The 19,193-nt window shown below is 38.4% G+C and overlaps 1 protein-coding gene across 1 annotated transcript in view; it reads right to left on the bottom strand.

The window, feature by feature from the left end:
• The window catches only part of nolo (no long nerve cord), a 556,440-nt gene that overhangs the window by 76,059 nt on the left and 461,188 nt on the right, over window positions 1-19,193 (bottom strand). Inside the window, exons 19-21 of the mRNA XM_068227411.1 lie at window positions 9,749-9,831; window positions 7,879-8,065; window positions 3,764-3,912 (exon numbers count right to left, since the gene is read on the bottom strand). Coding sequence (XP_068083512.1) covers window positions 3,764-3,912; window positions 7,879-8,065; window positions 9,749-9,831 — 419 coding nt within the window. The remainder of the gene's footprint in view (window positions 1-3,763; window positions 3,913-7,878; window positions 8,066-9,748; window positions 9,832-19,193) is intronic.

The raw sequence follows: 19,193 nt of genomic DNA, 5'->3' as shown, positions 1-19,193 counted from the left end.
AATCTCAGATTTTCAGTTAAGAGTTGTAAAATTTATTTTTGAAGGTATGGGGTAAAGATAGGTATAGTTCGCAGTTTTGTAGTATGAGAATTTATATGAGCGTTGGGAAAATTGTTCTTTTTATCATTATTAGTTAAACCTTTCATCATCTAAAATTTGTAGTTGGAATTAGTGTCGTGCTATATGTTCTACGGGACAGTGAGAAGTTCTAAGAATGTGAAATAAGCCATGATGTTAAATGTAATATGTGAAGTTAACACAGGTCATGTGAGGCCTTTCGAGAAACTACCTGAGGTCGATTAGTTATGTTGAAGCCAATGGAGTCGAATGTGAAGAAAGCAAAATCACTGGAATATATATGAGAAAATAGGCAGAGTGGAATTTAAGTGATAAGCACAATGCAGTGCTGACGTACTAGGGGAGAATTGCATTTGTACTTGCTATATGTGCCCTCCATGAGGATTTCCTTATGCCACCCGCCGATTCATGTCAACAAGTGACTGAAGAACCCAGAACCCCTGAGAACAGAAGAATCTATATTTACAAGAGCTAGAGACAGATGTTGACAGTCGGTAAGCAAGGGTGCATTATGGTAGTACTCTACATAGAGTATTGAGTTTCCTGATATCCAGAGGATATCCAGAGGATGAGCATGAGGAGGGCATATATGGCAAGTGGAGACGCAATTCTCCCCTGGTACGTCAGCACTGCATTGTGCTTATTACATGTATAGCTTGCAGTGGTGTTGCTAGCGGCGTGTTAGCCGACCAGTGTCTTGGGAAGATGCGGTATCCAAATGATGATCCCATGCCGCACTGGAGCGAAACACGGGTAAATTTTGACGACTGAGTTTCCTGAATATTATTATATCTGGAGGTTGTTTATGTTTGATTAAGGGTCCATTCGGTGGCTGATGATATCCTACATGGTATTTTATAATTGGTGGATAACCTTAGTTAAAGAAATTGAATCTTCACGGACCAAGTGAATCGACTTGTGTTACTTGAAATCCGATAGTAATTTTCAGGTTTTCCCCTTTTCATACTTTTTTGTTATTGAATTCTATTATGGTAATGGCAATTTACATTAACTTAACTCAATAACAATAAAACTAATTTTTCTGAGGTCTTCATTTTTATCCACATTTAGATCAAATTTCTGTCGGCTGTTTCGTTAATGTCAATTTTTTTTATTTTATGCTTCATATCTATTGAACTTAGTATTAATATTTTTAATAATAAATCCATTTTAGCCTACTTCTTGAATTTTATTTAAAGTAATAATTAGATTTCCTTATGCCACCTGCCAATTCATGTCAACAAGTGACTGAAGAACCCAGAACCCCTGAGAACAGAAGAATCTACATTTACAAGAGCAGAGGCAGATGTTGACAATTGGTAAGCAAGGGTACAGTATGGTAGTACGCTATAAAGTATAATGTAATATAATTTGTCTGTACTTTCTTCCAGAGAGTGAGGCCATAGGTGACATGCATGTTTTCTAGTAAAACACAAGAAGTTGAGGGATTACAAAATTGAAATTCTTCTCAAGATATTTTGTACAATTTTTAGAATAAAAGAATAATCAGAGGAGAAGCTTTATTGTACATTAATAGAGTGGCAAAAACTCCTCGAGGAAACAATTAGCCAACAAATTGAAGTGAATATTACTGATACTAACACATCTTATAATGCTATCACTACCTGGTAATTTGTATGGAATCTATGGAAGATAAAGGGTCACTTAGCCGAGATGATGAAGATGTTCATAGGTTCACCTTGAAAGACGTGGATTCAAATCCCCATTGGAAAACCGAAAAATTTAAGAAATAACATTTCCTCTTCTGGAGCAGCCACATGATCCTGTGGTTCTCTCAGTCTACACCAAAAAGGAGTACCAGGTTATTTCTGGGGAGAGAAAGGGGAGCTAACCACTCTAACCCACTTAGGGCTGAGGTTATGGATAAAGGAAGCCTTTACCTTCCACTCCTCCAAGGGCATTCATGGCCTGTATGGCTATGCATATGGCCATATTGAGAGCAATATACTGTAATGTAAATAAGTTTTGAAGAAGCTGACAACAAGAATGCCAGTGTTAGAAAGCTTCTTTCCTTGTAGGATAGGGTACAGGACAGGCATTTTATGTGTTTTAACATCCTGTTTATTCACTTGACTTAGCCTTAGTTCTTTCTAAGGATGAATGAACATCTGAAGGGACTTTGCATCAGCAATACAGAGGAGAAAGTATCATTGCAGGAGTAATTTTGGGAGGACGCAAAAGATGGCTTTCAGTAGTGCTTCCAGAAGTTTTATCTATGCTGGCATAAGTTTATAGTCATCCAAGAAAATGACCTTGAAGATAATAATTTCATGTGGCTATTTCTAGCCGAGTGCAGCCCTTATAAGGCAGACCCTCCGATGAGGCTGAGCGGCATCTGCCATGTGTAGGTAACTGCGCGTTATTGTGGTGGAGGATAGTGTTATGTGTGGTGTGTGAGTTGCAAGGATGTTGGGAACAGCATAAACACCCAGCCCCCGAGCCATTGGAATTAACCTATGAAGGTTAAAATCACCGACCCGGCCGGGAATCGAACCCGGAACTCTCTGAACCGAAGGCCAGTATCATTCAGCCATTGAGTCGGACACCTTGAAGGTGATTGTGTATCAGTCTTTTAAAGTACAGTATTCACTGTCTGGAACTACATGTCAAGTCCCCTAACTTTTGGATCTTATCTCGTGTTATATCTAAATACTAGCAGTGGCTGTTTTACAGCACAACCTGAAAAAATGGGACACCCTACAAGGACAAGGAGGACCGTCTCCACTGTCTTTCCAGAAAAAAAACTTCAGGACATTTCTTGTAATTCAATATGTCAGCCTCCTTACACCCGTCTTTAAATGATCCAGTATGGCTCTCAATGGTTCTCCTTTTACCTCTTTCCTCCATTCTTTACCATACCATCTGTCGTTCTTCCTGACATCAACCCTATATGGAGAGATGTAATCACTATAGTGTGTTTTTTTGGTAGTTGGTAGTGTGGTATGTTGTCTGAATATGAAGAGGACAGTGTTGGGACAGACACAAATACCCAGTCCCCGAGCCAGAAAAATTAATCAGAAGCGATTATAATCCCCGACCCGGCTGGAATTGAACCCGGGACCCTCGGAACCGGAGGCCAGTACGCTGACCATTCAGCCAACGAGTCGGACAGTGACTTTGAGTATATAGAATATTTAGGTACCACTGGACTGAGCCTACATCAAACATACCAACTTAAGCTCAGAAAGCCAGCGCTTTTAACGTCCAAGCAATTCAACCTGCCAGTAACTATAATATGAAGTTTAAAAAATAAATAACTCTTCTCATTTTAAAGAAGGCAATGGAAACCACATTGTTCGCTTATAAATAAATAAATAAATAAATAAATAAATAAATAAATAAAATAAATAAATAAATAAATAAAGCTAGTTGCATGGTATTTATAAACAAGGCACATTTCTCTAACCAACCTACCTTTCATATATCATGCAAATAGATACTGCATGAATCCAAAAGGCTAGCAAGATCACATACAGTTTGTCAAACACTAAATGTAAGAAAGAAATGACCTGATGTAGGAATTTGATCAGAATTATATTTTAGACCACTTGATTAAACTATAATTTTTAGACATTTAACTGAAGCAGATTATTGCATGAATGCTTGACATCTACCAATATATACTACCAATTAAGTCCTATAAAATCTGAATTATTAAACTGACCTCAGACCATTCACCCACTTTCCACGTGCCTTTGCATTTATCGTTGTAGCACTCTTGGCGTTGTGGAGGCTTCTCAGCTTCGCTGCAGTGGTGAGATTCTATGCTGGTACCATTACTTAGCTGACAGCTTACTTCCCGCCGCTGCATGGCTTCATCAACATATAGAAGGAGTATAATCATTTATAAACATTGGTGAACAAAACACAAGCAATATTTCCTATAATTTAATTTAAGAAACAAACTGAAGAAAAATCATTACATAAAGGAAGAAATGGTAAAAAAGTACACATAACTAGGAGAACACAAATTAAAATTCATAGGAAGCTACTAGAGAAAGATAGGTTTGATAGTTGCTGCAATACATTGTCATTTTATTCTATTGTACATGGCCTTAAGGTAAGTGATTCAGTAGAAGCTTAAACTTAGTCAGCACCATTTTATATGAATGTCTGTGTATGTTTGTATGTATGTGTTTATGAAAATGATATATACTACATTACCATTAATGAACAGACACATCCTGAAAGTAAAGTAGACTGATCCCATACATAACTTTTACCATGTTGTGAGCCTATACAAGGAGCTGTGAGTAGTCGGTAGAAATGTCCGCGAAATACAATGCTACAGGAGCTTAGTGAGGCTGAAAGGGACATGGTAATCATACCATTCACCAGGACATATTTGCACTTAGATTTCACCTGCAGCACATAAACCAAATCATGCTACATGTGATGGACATCTATGTCAAATGAGTGTTACCAGAGTGCATTGTTCTGTGAAATTTGGCAGAGGAGGCGTTATAGTATGGGCCTGTTTTTAGTAGTTTGGTCTTAGTCCACTGGTTTTAGTTCCTTGAACCGTGAATGCCAAAGCCTATCAGGTTATATTGGACAATTCTATGCTACCCACCCAGTGGCAACAATTTGGAACTGGATCTTTTCATTTTCAACATGGCAATGCACCCGTTCATAAAGCGAATACCACAACCATGCGGTTTATCAAAATGGGAGTGAATGAAAGTGAAACGCTGACCCAAAGCCCTGAGTCAAACTCACTGACCATCTTTGGAATGAGTTACAGTGCTGGTTGACAGCCAGATCAGACTGTCTCAAAATGGCTACAGAATTGTTCACCAGATTGCAGGAGGAATGGAAGAAAATACCACCAGACACCCACTAAAACTTAATGGAAAGTTATCTAATGAGGGTAAAGGCTGTGATAGCAGCGACAGATGGACCTGTGTCATGGTGATTCCATTGCAGCTCCAGTTAAGCCAATAACTACAGGTGTCCGATCATTAATGGCAATGTAGTGTATATGAATCTTCTCCTCATGCCAAATTTCAGAATCTCACTGTTTGCAAGATGTACAAAGCTGTCACAAAGCCATAGCTGCATCTTGCATTGTTAAGGCTGTTTACTTTCATATTTCCTGTTACCACCTTGTCCTCATGTCCTCATGAGAACGCATTCCAGTGTACTACAATTTTGAACTGTATGAAAGTCAAAGAAGTGTTCATGTAGATATTAGAGAAGACATTCTAGGAATTGAAGTCACTGTGAAGACACCTCTTGACAGTATAGGGGATGTCCTTTCCCTGTACCCTTCTACTACTACAGTATAAGATAGAGGCACACAAAATGTACTTAGAGAATGTTTGCAATTAATTTAGATTTCCATAAATCTACCAACATAACACTGACATATTTAAGCACTTTCATTTACCACCAGACTGAGTCAGGATTGAACTAGCTGCCTTTCGCTCAAAAATCTAGTTCTCTACTAACTGAGTCACTCAGCCTGGTAAGAAGTGAAGAACAATGAAGTACTCAGATGAGCTTTATAGATAATACCATATGGTTGATAAGAGAGGTATGAAGAAATTAAAAAAAAGATAAAATATATCAATGAAAAATGGTAAATAAGAATGTAATCAGCCTATGGGATGGGTTTAATGAAATTGTTGAGGAATGTGAGAACAGGCATGTACCTTTAAAAGTGGTAAGGAATGGTAAAGACCATTATATTATAACAGGGAAATAAAGATATTCAGGATGTGCAGATTAGAAAGAGATAGAGTTAGGCATGGTTGCAGGAGTAAGGAGAGACTGAAGGAGCTTACTAGAAAATTGAATTTAGTGAAAAAGTCAGCTAAGGATAACATGATGGCAAACATAATTGGCAGCCATATGAATTTTAAGGAGCAATGGAAAGATATGTATAGATACTTTAAGGCAGAAACAGATTTAATGAGGGACATGCCAGGGACCATTAATGAACAAGAGAAATGTATATGTGAGGACTTTCAGAACGCAGAAGTATTCAGTCAGCAGTATATAAAAGTAGTTGGATATCATCCTTGGCAACTAATACTGGCAAATTATTGAAATTTACCTATAATAATAAAAATATTTATAAAAAGATACAAAAGTTGAAAGCTAGAAAGGCAGCTGGGAATGATAAGATTTCTGGGGATAAATTAAAGGCTATGGGTTGGGATACAGTGTCATATCTGAAATACTTATTTGATTACTGTTTACATGAAGGAGCAATAGTAAATGAATGGAAAGTTGCAATAGCAGTTCCAATGTACAAGCGAAAGGGTGACAGACATAAAGCAGATAATTACAGGCCAGTCAGCTTGACATGTGTTGTTTGTAAGCTCTGGGAAAATGTTCTTTTGGATTATATTAGACATGTTTGCAAAATTACTAACTGGTTTGATAGAAGGCAGTTAGGGTTAATGAAAGGTTTTTCCAGTGAAGCTCAACTTGTAAGATTCCAGCAAGATACACCAGATATTTTAAATTCAGGATTTTAATATACTATATCATTATTGACCTATCCAAGGCTTTTGATTGAGTAGATCATGGGAAATTACTGATGAAAATGAGGGCTATTGGATTAGACAAAAGAGTTTTTGAATAGGTGGTTTAATTAATAGAAAATAAAATTTACACAATTATGTATTCACCACGAAATGGCAGCAGGAACTATATATATATATATACAACAATTCCCCATTGTTGAGAATGTCGTCTTATATGTTCTGCAAGTTTCTACTAGTGAGTGAGAGACATTGATGGAACGAAGTTGTGTCAATGAAGTGCAAGAAAGTTTTACACTCATCCTATTTAGACCTATATTGATATATGCTTCAGCAGTATGGACCGGATTAAGTGACACCAAAGTAAGATCCAAGCAGCTGAAATTAGGGTTTTGAGTAGCATACAAGGAAAGACATGATAAGATAGAATATGAAATGAGGAATTAAGAGGAGTAGGAGTTCGTAAACTTCAAGAAAAGACTCACAAACCAAAGCTGAAATAGTTTAGACACATGATGAGAATTCCAGGGGAGAGAATTCCAAAGAGAACATTCATGGATACAATGACTGTGAAGAGGCCCAGGGGATGGCCTAGAAAGAGATGGAGCAGTTCAGTAACGGACTGTATTGAAACTAGAGGAGTTGATAGCAATATAGTGCTAGAACAGGAGTGGTGTAAAGATCGAGCAAGTAGGAGGGCTTTGGTACGCTACCTTACCGAGAGAGAGTCTGGAAAATGGAATGGAAAAAGAAGAAGAAGAAGAAGATCTAGACACATTATTTAAGACTTCAATTTTGATTATAATAAAAAGTTACTAAAACGTATGTATTTTCTTTGCATCATTTGTACTGCTTAGGTAGACCTGTGTTTGTTTAAATTCAGTATGTTTTATACTGTCATATTAATAGCCTTAAGTTTTGTTTGGTTGATGATTATTTAGAGGATAATTTTTAATTGTAATATTTATTCATACTATTGAGCCTCAAGGTCACAAACTGTTTGCCCTTTATTTTTATACATCATGATATTTGTTAAATTTATATTGTCAAAGCCACTGATCATTTGGAGTATATGAAATATAATATAATAGGGAGATAGAATAATGAAAAGACTAAATAAGATAAACTGCACTTTCAAGGAATTCTTGACTATAATTAGAAATGCCTTGCTTTACTGTTACATTTTCATTACCTCCATCTTTCTCTGAATTTTATGAATATTTTATCAACATTTTGACTAGGAAATAAAATGTTTCTGAACTTTTCAAGTCATATTTTAAATGAGTACCAGTATTCCAAGTGAAGCAGCGGGAATCTTCACAAGAAGACCAAGAGCTAGCTACCCACTGTGGACAGTCATCCAGTCCACATTTTTGGATAGTAAGTGGAGGTGACAATCCTGCATCATCACAAAGATTCTTGTCCACATGTTGAGTGTTGTTGTGCAGTTGAACCATACAGTGAGCTGCTCTTGTCTGTAACAGAATTCATTTAATGAAATGCGGTTCTGTAGTAAGGCAATTCCTAATAAATCAATTCACTTTCAACTGACAAAATCTTTTATCTGAAAACATAAAGGTGTTCATCCAACTTATTCTCCACCATTCATCACATTCTCTTTCCTAACATGCCTGTGAGAACCTTGGCTAATAATACTGATCAAAGAAATACCTGGGCAGATGTTTTAACACTTCCTGGTCCCTTGCTTGAAGATTGGTATAATTACTGCATACCTACAGTCAGAAAGTACTCAAGTATATTCCATGCTAATCCTATTACTCTATGAATTCATTTCATCCTTGCCTTCCTACTATTTCACAATTTCAGGTCTAAGACCATCTATTCTTGTGGTTTACTTACCATCATCTCCACCTCTTTGAGCATAATTTCATTTCCACCCTCACAATGAACTCTGTTGACCATGACTTAATCAGAAAGATTTCCTATTACATTTATAATATTTTCAAAATATTTCCTTCATTTGTCCAGCCCATCTGGTGGCCATGATCGTTAAGGCATTAAAGAGTAAATGGTCTGACACTGTGCTTAGCCGGTTCGAGTCCCGTTGGTCGAAAACATTTTCAGCATTAGAATGTTGGCTGGCAGGGTAGAAGAGGTGGTGGTATACAATTTCTAATTGCTAGATTGCATGGCAAAAGGCTGGATTAAATTCCACAGTGCTCATATGGAGTGAGGGTATATAACACTGTTGAAGGTGATTCATCTGTCGGACGTCGACGTTAAGCCTTGAGCTATTTGACAGGAGGAGGCTATGTGCCGGCACCGGGTTTCACCCTCTTTCTTCCTACTATCATATATCACGTCATTCATTTCACCTCATTAACTCCTCTGATGAGGTTGACATCAGGAAGGGCATCTGGTCATAAAAATCCACCATGACAGATTCATCTCACCTCACACCTGACTCTGTAGAGAAACAGGACAAGGGTTGGACAAACGATCTGTCCAGAGATTTCCAAGAATCTACAAATAATTAACCTGATTTATAAAAAAATGCTGTATATTTCCCTTTTTCCTTCCTTTCTAAGATCCTCTATTACAGTCCAGAAAGGTTTCTCTGCTGCCTAATGGGCAATAAGCAGGTTCAAGGTAAGGAAACAGACTGAATAACATACAAGGATGCTTTAGCTGAAAAGGCAAGGGAATGCCTAAAAGAAGGGTGTGAAAGATGGGAAAAGGTACATGTCTTGGTGGAATGGTGACAGCAGAGTGGCTTGTATATCAAAGTTGGATTAAAACAGGAACTGATGTAGATTGGGGACAGTAAGTAAAACGGAAGGAAATGAAGTAAAACAATTAATTGTAAGGTACAAAAAGAAATCATGGGAGGATTTTGGAAACAACCTCGGGTTCATCATACTCTCAGGATCACTTATGAGTAGGCTACTCATCCATTGACCATGATTAACTACAGAAACCCACACCACACACCACTATGACTAAGATGATCACAGATTTTTATCAGTTGCGAATGATTCATGAATCATCCATTTTCCTTTCTGATTACAGTTTTAGCCAACTGTTCATACTGCATTTATGTAACAGTAATGTAGCTTTATCATTTCAAAAATATTAATTAAATTACTAATAAAGTACAATATACAGGTATATTGGTATCCAATATTGATGTTACTTACTTGAATGCCATTACCTCCACAAGTCTGCGAACAGTCTGACCAATTGCTGATCATCCAAGTGAATCTTAAATTCTCAGGGCTGCCTATGACCAAAAACAAGAGTACAATTTTGAAACATCAAATTTGTAAGTAAAAGAAACTAACATATCTTAAGAAAATGGATAAAAGTTATGTAACACAGGATAGTTAAGCCAAATTAATAATTTTTTTCTAAACCTAGCATTTTCTCACTGAGAAAATATTTAGTGTATAGTGAAGTAGTATTTGTGTTAATGTACATGACTGATAAATCTTTTGTTAGATTATCATTCAAAAACTTATTCAAGTTGCTGAAAGAGCTTGTAGAGGAAATTAAGAATAATAAGAGAACTAATTATTTCTTCATGAACCTAAAAGTTTCTATTAGAGAAATGAATACAGGCCTATAAGTATACCTATATTTTTTATGAGTTATCATCATAATCATCCATTTATTATATAAGTATAAAATAGGGACAAACAAATGTTAAATCAAGTCAGAGGGAGGGAGGGAGGGAGGGAGGGAGAGAGAGAAATAAGAAAGAACACATATAATAGGACAAACTCAATGGCAGGTCAGTGTTGGAAGAGATGGTTTTAGAACTGGGATTGATTAGGAGAGATCATGTCTGTTTGAAGATGAAAATGGCAGTGTATGAAGATCTGGAGATTATCCTTGTCCTTTTCTGTTTCTATGTTAGTCATCATCTCCTATTTCTGTTACTCCCTCTTCCCACACTGACATGCCATTGTGTTCATCCTTTTATATGTGTTCCTTTCTTATTCCTCTCTCTTTCTCTAACTTGATCATTCATTTATTAAAGTTTCATCAATTGTCTTCTGTCAGCATTGAAATGACTAGTTTGGAGGAAAGAAAATAATACTGTTTTCTAAAAGAGCCAAACATTGAGGTCACTGGGCCTGATGAAAATAAGTGGAAGTTGGATGATAGAGTAGTATGGTAGTTGTGGTAAGGCATATCAGCCAATTTAGAGTAGCAACTTTATAAAGGTAACTGAAGATGTGTGACGCCCTCTGTTGAATGATCTTGTGTAATTTCGCCTTACAACACTGTGTGTGTATGTGTGTGCGTGTTTTGAGAAGCAAGAATTTTTTTTTTTTTTTGCTAGTGGTTTTACGTCAAGCTAATATGTTGTACATCACAGGTTTTTGATGATGCAAGGATGGGAAAGGGGTAGGCTTGGGAAGGTAGTAGCCATGGTCTTAATTAAGGTAGAGCCCCAGCTTTTACTTGGTGTGAAAATGGGAAATCATGGGAAACTATCTTCAGGGGTGCTGACAGTGGTGTTCACACCAGCCAACTCCCACAAGCAAGCTCACAGCTAAGTGACTTGAACCGCGTACCTAACTCGCTCTGTATTATTGTTATTAGTCCACAACTATTCATACACTGGGCTGTAATAACTATATTAATACAGTTAAAACAAATCTGTCTGTGTGCTTCATAAGAACATCTAACAGCTGAACCCAATCCAACTCATGATATTTTTAAGAATTCAGTATAATATTTACAATAAGTAATACATATTTATAAGCAGAGAAATATATATATTTTGCTATTTGCTATATGTCGCACCGACACAGGTAGGTCTTTTGGCGGCGATGGGATAGGAAATGCGTAGGAATGGGAGGGAAGCGGCAGTGGCCTTAATTAAGGTACAGCCCCAGCATTTGCCTGGTATGAAAATGGGAAATCATGGAAAACCATCTTCAGGGCAGCCGACAGTGGGGTTTGACAGAGAAATATTAGCTGGGGAGGAGATTTGTGTATGCTGGTGTTACTGTCTTCTAGCACTTTTATATACCTTCTTAAAATTCTTAACTCTTTCCTTTTACCAGTGTTTGGTGAGCTTTTTTTCTTAACCCATACTTCCAACATCTCAAAAGATTTGTCAGTCACACCTGAATGAGCATGGATGCAACCACAATAATTAAGCTGGGAATTAGAAATGATTTTATTGTGGACTGAGAAGAAATATATCAGAAGAACAGGGTTAGATGAGAAGAGAGCTCTTCACTGAATGAAGACAGTAATACATAAAAACATGTATAGTTTGTCTTTGACCCTTTGTGTTTTCATGTTTGTTCTTGATTTCTTGTTCTTTCTTCATACTCCTGTCATTGTATCAATCACCATTATATGTTTTTGTTGTCATCTCTAGTTTTCTGTATTTGATTTTTGGTTCATATGCTAATGGTGTGTGACATAAAAATCTAAAAATTTTCATGGGTACAGTTTCAAAAAATTATTACATACTGATTTTTGGGTAAATTATTACATACTAATTAAAGACACAGTGAATGGAGTTACAGTTATCAACATCAGATATGCTGATGACACTGTCCTTACAGCCAACAGTGTGAAGAACCTGCAGCAGGTCTTATGAAAAGCAGCGGAGGCATATGAAAACCTTGGACTAAACTTAACACAAAGAAGACAAAATACATGTTTTTGAGCAAGGGACCTGTCATACAGGTCCTGGTCTTTGGCTCAAAGGTGAGCCAGTACAAAGGGTTGAGAAGATCACATACTTAGGCAATGTTGTCAATGAGCACTGGGACCATTCCCAGTGCAGCATTTACAGGCCTATATCAAGTGCTCTGTGGCAGAGAACTAACATTCTAGCTGCAGTTAGAATTGCATGACAAAAACCACCATGAAAAGACTAGAAGCAATTGAAATGTGGGTATACTGCAGCATGCTTCATATCAGCTGGGTACACAGAATACAAACTGAGGAGATATTGACCAGGATGTGTAAAGAAAAAGATTTTTGTAGGGCTGTTCATGTTTTGTCAGGCACCCAGAAACCTACAGTTTCCCACAAAGGTGGTGACGGTGGTGATTTTTGTTTTAAGAGGAAGTACAACTAGGTAATCATCCTCTCTGAACAAATTAGTGAAAAAGAAATCTTATCTTATCTTACTTACTATTTATAAAAATATATGTATGTATGTATGTATGTATGTATGTATGTATGTATGTATGTATGTATGTATGTATGTATGTATGTATGTGTGTGTGTAAATGACACATCTCCTCCTAAACCACTCAAGCAATTTCAACCAAACTTAGTAAACGTATGATTTACTATCCGGAGACGAGCACTGTGGGGGTAAGCCATCCGTAGCTCCCTTAGGAGTGGGGGTCAGGGGGGGCAAGGTATAAAAAAATTGAAAAAAGTGTTAAATCCACAGTTTTCGGGGTCACTGAGATAAATAGTGACATTCCCGATTTTTTAAAAATAGGGGGCGAGGGGGGAGTGATATATAAAATTAGACGAAAATAGTGTCAAATACATAGTTTTCAGGGTCGCCGAGGTTGAATTGTACACTCCGAATTTTTAGTATTAGGAAACAAAACACGTGGGGGTAAGACAGCCCAGGAACCTTTACGGTCAGGGGGTCAGGGGGTCAGATATACAAATTAACGAAAATAGTGTCGAATCCATACTTTTCGGGGTCGCTGAGATGAATAGTGACACTCCGGATTTTTTAAAAGTCCAAGTTCAGCCCTTTTGGGGTGGGGGGCGAGGGTGGAGTGATATATAAAATTAAACGAAAATAGTGTCGAATACATAGTTTTTGGGGTTGTCGAGGTTGAATTGTACACTCCGAATTTTTAGTATCAGGAGACAAACCACGTGAGGGTAAGACAGCCCAGGAACCCTTAGGGGAAGGGGGGCGAGGGGGTGAGATATTAAAATCATCGAAAGTAGTGCCAAATTCATACTTTTCGGGCTCGTTGAAATAAATAGTGACACTCCAGAATTTTTTAATGTCCAAGTTCAGCCCCTTCGGTATGGGGGTGATGGGTGGTAATATATAAAAATAATAGAAAATAGTGTCGAGTCCATAGTTTTCTGGGTCCCTGCGATGAATAGTGACAACAGATTTTTAGTATCAGGAGACAAATCACGTGGGGGTAATACACCCCAGGAACCCTTAGAGTCAGGGGGCGAGGGGGCTGATATATAAAAATCATCGAAAGTAGTGTCAAATCCATACTTTTCGGGCTTGCTGAAATAAATAGTGACACTCCGGAATTGTTTAACGTCCAAGTTCAGCCCCCTTCGGGGTGGGGGCGATTGGGGGTTATATATAAAAATAATAGAAAATAGTGTCGAGTCCATAGTTTTCTGGGTCGCTGTGATGAATAGTGACACAACAGATTTTTAGTATCAGGAGACAAACCACGTGGGGGTAATACACCCCAGGAACCCTTAGGGTCAGGCAGGGCGAGGAGGCTGAGATATAAAATTAATCGAAAGTAGTGTCGAATCCATACTTTTTGGGGTCGCTGAGATGAATAGTGACACTCCGGAATTTTTAAAAGTCTCAGATCAGCCCCCTTCTTGGAGGGGGGGGGGGGTGATGGGAGAGTGATACATAAAAATAATCTAAAATAATTTTGAATCCATAGTTGTCGGCATCACTGAGATGAATATTGAGAAACTGGATATTTTATAAGTCCAAGTTTATCCCCCTTTGGGGTGGGGGGCGAGGGGGGAGTGATATATAAAATTAATCAAAAATAGTGTCAAATACATAGTTTTAGGAAACGCCGAGGTGAATGTACACTTCGGATTTTTAGTATGAGGAGACAAACCACTTGGAGGTAGGACACCCCAGGAACGCTTAAGGGCGGGGGTCTAGGGGATATACTGTAAAAATCATCGAAAGTAGTGTCAAATGCATACTTTCTGGGGTCGCTGAGACGAATAGCGATACTCCAGAATTTTTTAAAGTCCGAGTTCAGCCCCCTTCGTGGTGGGGGCGATGGGAGAGTGATATATACAAATAATAAAAAATAGTGTCGAATCCATAGTTGTCAGGGTCGCTGAGATGAATAGTGAGACTCCGGATATTTTATAAGTCCAAGTTCATCCCCCTTTGTGGTGGGGGCGAGGGGATTGAACTTAAAAATAATTGAAAATAGTGTCGAATCCATAGTTATCGGGGTCGCTGAGATGAATACTAACACACCCAATTTTTTTAAAATCAATGTTTAGCCCCATTTAGGGTGGGGGAAGTGGTGAGTGAGATATAAAAATATTTGAATATACTGCAGAGTCCATAGTTTTCCGAGTCTTTGAGATGAATAGTAACATTCCGGATTTTTAAAGTCCAACCTCAGCCCCCTTCGGCATAGGGAGTGATAAGGTTAGAAAATAAATTGTCAAAAATGACCGAGATAGTGGACGTGTGTATGTTCCAGTGTGACTTTCAAGTATGACTTACTACCTGGAAAACATACTTTGGGAGTAAGACGCCCCTAGAACCACTAGGGAAGCGGGTGAAATATAATCTGTATTAATGAATGGAAGTCAGTTTGGAGCGATCTATATATACTGTACTACATATATATATATTCAGGCATTAAAATGAAAACAGACGTGATTTAATGAGACCATTCTAGGCATCTTAGAAACTTAAAACTTGGTACCAGACAATCTGATGACCTCAGGATCCCTAGAAAAATCTAAAATTCTCAAAATTCTCTGAGGGGGAAATGCTGGGAGTTTCAAATCTGCATAAGAACACAGTCGGTGATATTTATCCAGAACTTATAGGTTTCATGGGCTTAAAAGTTTCCTGAAAGTCCTAATTTTTAACCCCCTCCCCCATATGAAGATGGCAGCACAATCTCCCAGACAAGTTAGAAAATTGAAATTTGGCAAAATTATAGCATTTTTGTACATTAAATTTGGCTGTATTTCTGGATTTACCTAAATTTTCCACTTAGTACACATATAATTGATGGTTTGATTCACTTATAGGAAAGACGGGATCATCAACTTCTACACGAATATTGGCCCACCCAGTAGCCATATGTGAGCCAAATTCTATGTTTGAAGCTGTCTCAAAAGTAATTCACTGTGTGAAAATCTTACACAAATTTCACCCTATTCAACGTTTCTGCTCAATCATACCTTTAAATTGATGAGATATGAGGAAATATGAGGTCAGATGTGTCTTACTGTACAATCCGCTTTTCGATATCATGCACCGTTTAGCAGCAGATATTCTGTAAATGTAGGTGAACATGCATACACTTCCGTATGTCGATCTACGTTTATTCATTGAAGTTCATTTGTAGCGATCTAGAAGGGGGTGTGTCTGACATTGTAATTAATACTTTACAAATCAATAGTGACTGTCAGCTGGAGGGCGTCTGCTGTTGTAATCAGTACTCCCCACATCGACTTTAACTGACAGTAGGAATGGGGAACTCCTCCAACGCCTGTGTACAATTGTAATGTATAATTCCCTTCTTGATTTGACTAGCAGACAGCAAGGGAGCATGCATTTTTCAAAACTCTTTTAGCTGATTCTCTTTATCATTAGGAATAGGTGCCCCCTTGCCAGGGTGCCACCGATTATAAAAAAATTTACCCATCAAAATGTGACTGACGTTACGCATAGTGAATTGCAGTAGACAAGAGGACCTGTCATTATCATCACAACTCCTCAACTCGCACTTTACATTGGAAACAACGTCTGCAGACCTACCTATGCTCTTTCTCTGGTAACGTCAAGAGACAAACAGTTTTAAAAATCTTATTCACTTCATGTACAGTAATTTACTTCAATATCCATATACAATGTAGAATACCGTAGCGAAGCACGGGTACATTTGCTAGTTTAAAATAAAAATATATATTCAACAAAGGAATTTAGAAATAAAGTACAAAATAAAACAAAAAATTATTGAATTAGGCCAAAAAATTACTGATGAATGTTCCCTGAGTAAAAGTACATTTGTAATTTGCATTTCCTTGAATAATCCACTATCACAGATAAAGCAGATGACGAGATCAGCAGTAGTCGCATCATCAGCTAATATGTGTTAGAGTATTTCCTGCAGGCCGAGGCTCCGTCTTATTTCAGAGAGAGAGAGGCGCACTCTGTGAGGCTGAGGGCCATGGTTAAGTCGGCACCACAAGAACACACTGGGGGGGGGGGGTCTTCCCTCTTTGGGAGATAAGAGTGCAAGAGTGCATAGATCATCCACGACCTATCCTCAGCTTACACAATACTATGGCCTCTCTCCGTGAAGGCTGGAAAGAGGACTGCCACATGGTAGTTGTCTCATTAATTACTCTCAGCTTGCTGGGAGTTCGGATAGCTAGCCACTCCGATTCCCAGGACACCAAGATGGTTCAACGTAGCTGAGAACAAATATCTTTAGTAGGTACATTAACAGGTCTTGGATGTAAAAGTACTGCTTCCTTTGCAGCTTCATCCGCAAATTCATTTCCCGCAATCCCAACGTGGCTTGGAAGCCACGCGAGAGTGATTCTGGTGCCAGCATCACTTCTGGCTAGAACATCATGAATCTGCTGCACCAGTGAGTGTTGTGAGGAACAGGTTTCAATAGACTGCAGAGAGCTTAACGAGTCGGTACACATAAGAAAGTGGCTTCTTTCGTCACCCAGTGCAAATTGCAGAGTTTTTAAGATGGCGCAAAGCTCCACAGTATACACGCTACATATACTAGGAAGCAAGATCTTTGTGCTCATATCATCGGTGACAAAAGAGCAACCAACATTTTCTCCAATTTAGAACCATCCATGGAGATATGTCTCGTGGCCGGATATTGGTGAACGAAGTCCTGGAAATACCCATAATCGGAGGAATCTGTGTTCACCTTGGGTCCATGGAGTAGATCTAGACGTATTTCCAGTTGCAGAACTAACCACAGAGGTACCTCGCTAAAAGTTTGTTCAAGACAACTACCGATATCTATATTTAAATCAGGACACAAGCTATCAATTCGAATGCTGACTGGCCGTGTGGCATTCAGCCAGTCTTGGCACCTCTGGTGGTATTGGGTACTAAAGATGCATTGATAGCTTGGATGTAATGGCATTTGACAAATTTTGGCAGCATACGCGAGGAGTAACTGCTGCCTCCTTATCTGTAAAGATGGAACTCCTGCTTCAGCGAGTAGGCTGGGAATGCGGACAGTATGGTAAGCTCCCGTTGCCAGCCTAACTCCACTATGGTGAATACTGTTTAAAAGCCTCAGCATAGTTTTTGATGCTGAGCCATAAGCCGCACTTCGATAGTCAATTCGGGAGAGGACCATTGCCATGTAAAAACGTAGCAGCACCACACGGTCAGCCCCCTACGAAGTGCCGCTGAGAAACTTAAGCATGTTAAGTCTCTTCATGCAAGCAACCTTCAACTGACAGATGTGGGGCAACCACGTTAGTCTCTTATCAAAATAGAGTCCCAGGAATCTACAGGTGTCTATCACTGGTAAGACACTGTTTCGCAAGCAGAGCTCTGGTTCATGATGCACAAGCCGATGTCGACAGAAGCGTACAACTGAGGTTTTTGCCACTGAAAATCGAAAACCATGTTGCAGGGCCCATCTGCAAGGATAGATTTAGGGCAAGAGAGGTTCTGAGACTCTGCATGACTTGGCTGGAGAATCTGAGATAGTAGTTTGGACAAACAACCATGTCAGACTTCTGTGTAGTCACCAATGACAGTCAGAATGATTACCAATGTCAGATGATGGATATGGCACTGGAATAAGAGTAAGAAGCACATTAAGGGTAAGGCCCAAGGTAAGTATGGAATATTAAATTTCTATTTTTACTACTGCTAATATTATAGGCGAACTGATGAAAATTGTTTAGAAATTTAGAAATATTGATGTTATACTCTGTTTATACCCTTTAATACTTGAGAGTTATAATTTATCTTAGTGAAGTGCTCAGTGGTGTGTCCTCTCTCCTTGTCAGTCTAACAAGGAGTTATAACTCTCAATAATGAAACATGACATTCTTCATTTAATAGCGTTATTTACAGGTATGTTTTCATACTGTAGGTGTTATGTTATAATGAGTGTCTGACAGACTGGAAAGCATTAAAGTTGTACTGACTAAGTCAACAATGGAAAGCATGGCTTTATTTTAAAGAAAATTAGCATTCTGGAGATAAAGATGCTAAGATGTTCAGCCAGTGTCACTAGGTTGGACTGTGTTTCCAATGCAGACTATAGAAAATGACTGACATTGCAACAATCCAAGAGAAGATGCATGAAAGATGTCTATAATTGTCCAGACATACACTGTAAGAAGAAGAAGAAGAAGAAGAAGAAGAAGAAGAAGAAGAAGAAGAAGAAGAAGAAGAAGAAGAAGAAGAAGAAAAACCGTTGCAAGGCTGGGATATATGATGGAAGTCATGGGAAAGAGATTTAAGGGATGACATAAATAATGATTGTCTGATGCACTGCAGAACAATACACAGATCTTCACCCTGACAAGGCCCATGACTGAATGAAATGAGATAAAGGAGCAATATAGAGGACTCTGCCATTAGGCATGACAAACTCTGATGAACATGCTGATAATCCCTTCCTTCATATGATACAACCTGATCAATGCACGGGT

This window comes from Anabrus simplex, chromosome 4 (genome assembly GCF_040414725.1).
Source record: "Anabrus simplex isolate iqAnaSimp1 chromosome 4, ASM4041472v1, whole genome shotgun sequence".
Classification (NCBI taxonomy): Eukaryota; Metazoa; Arthropoda; class Insecta; order Orthoptera; family Tettigoniidae; genus Anabrus; species Anabrus simplex.
This window is presented reverse-complemented; position numbering and strand designations above follow the sequence as displayed.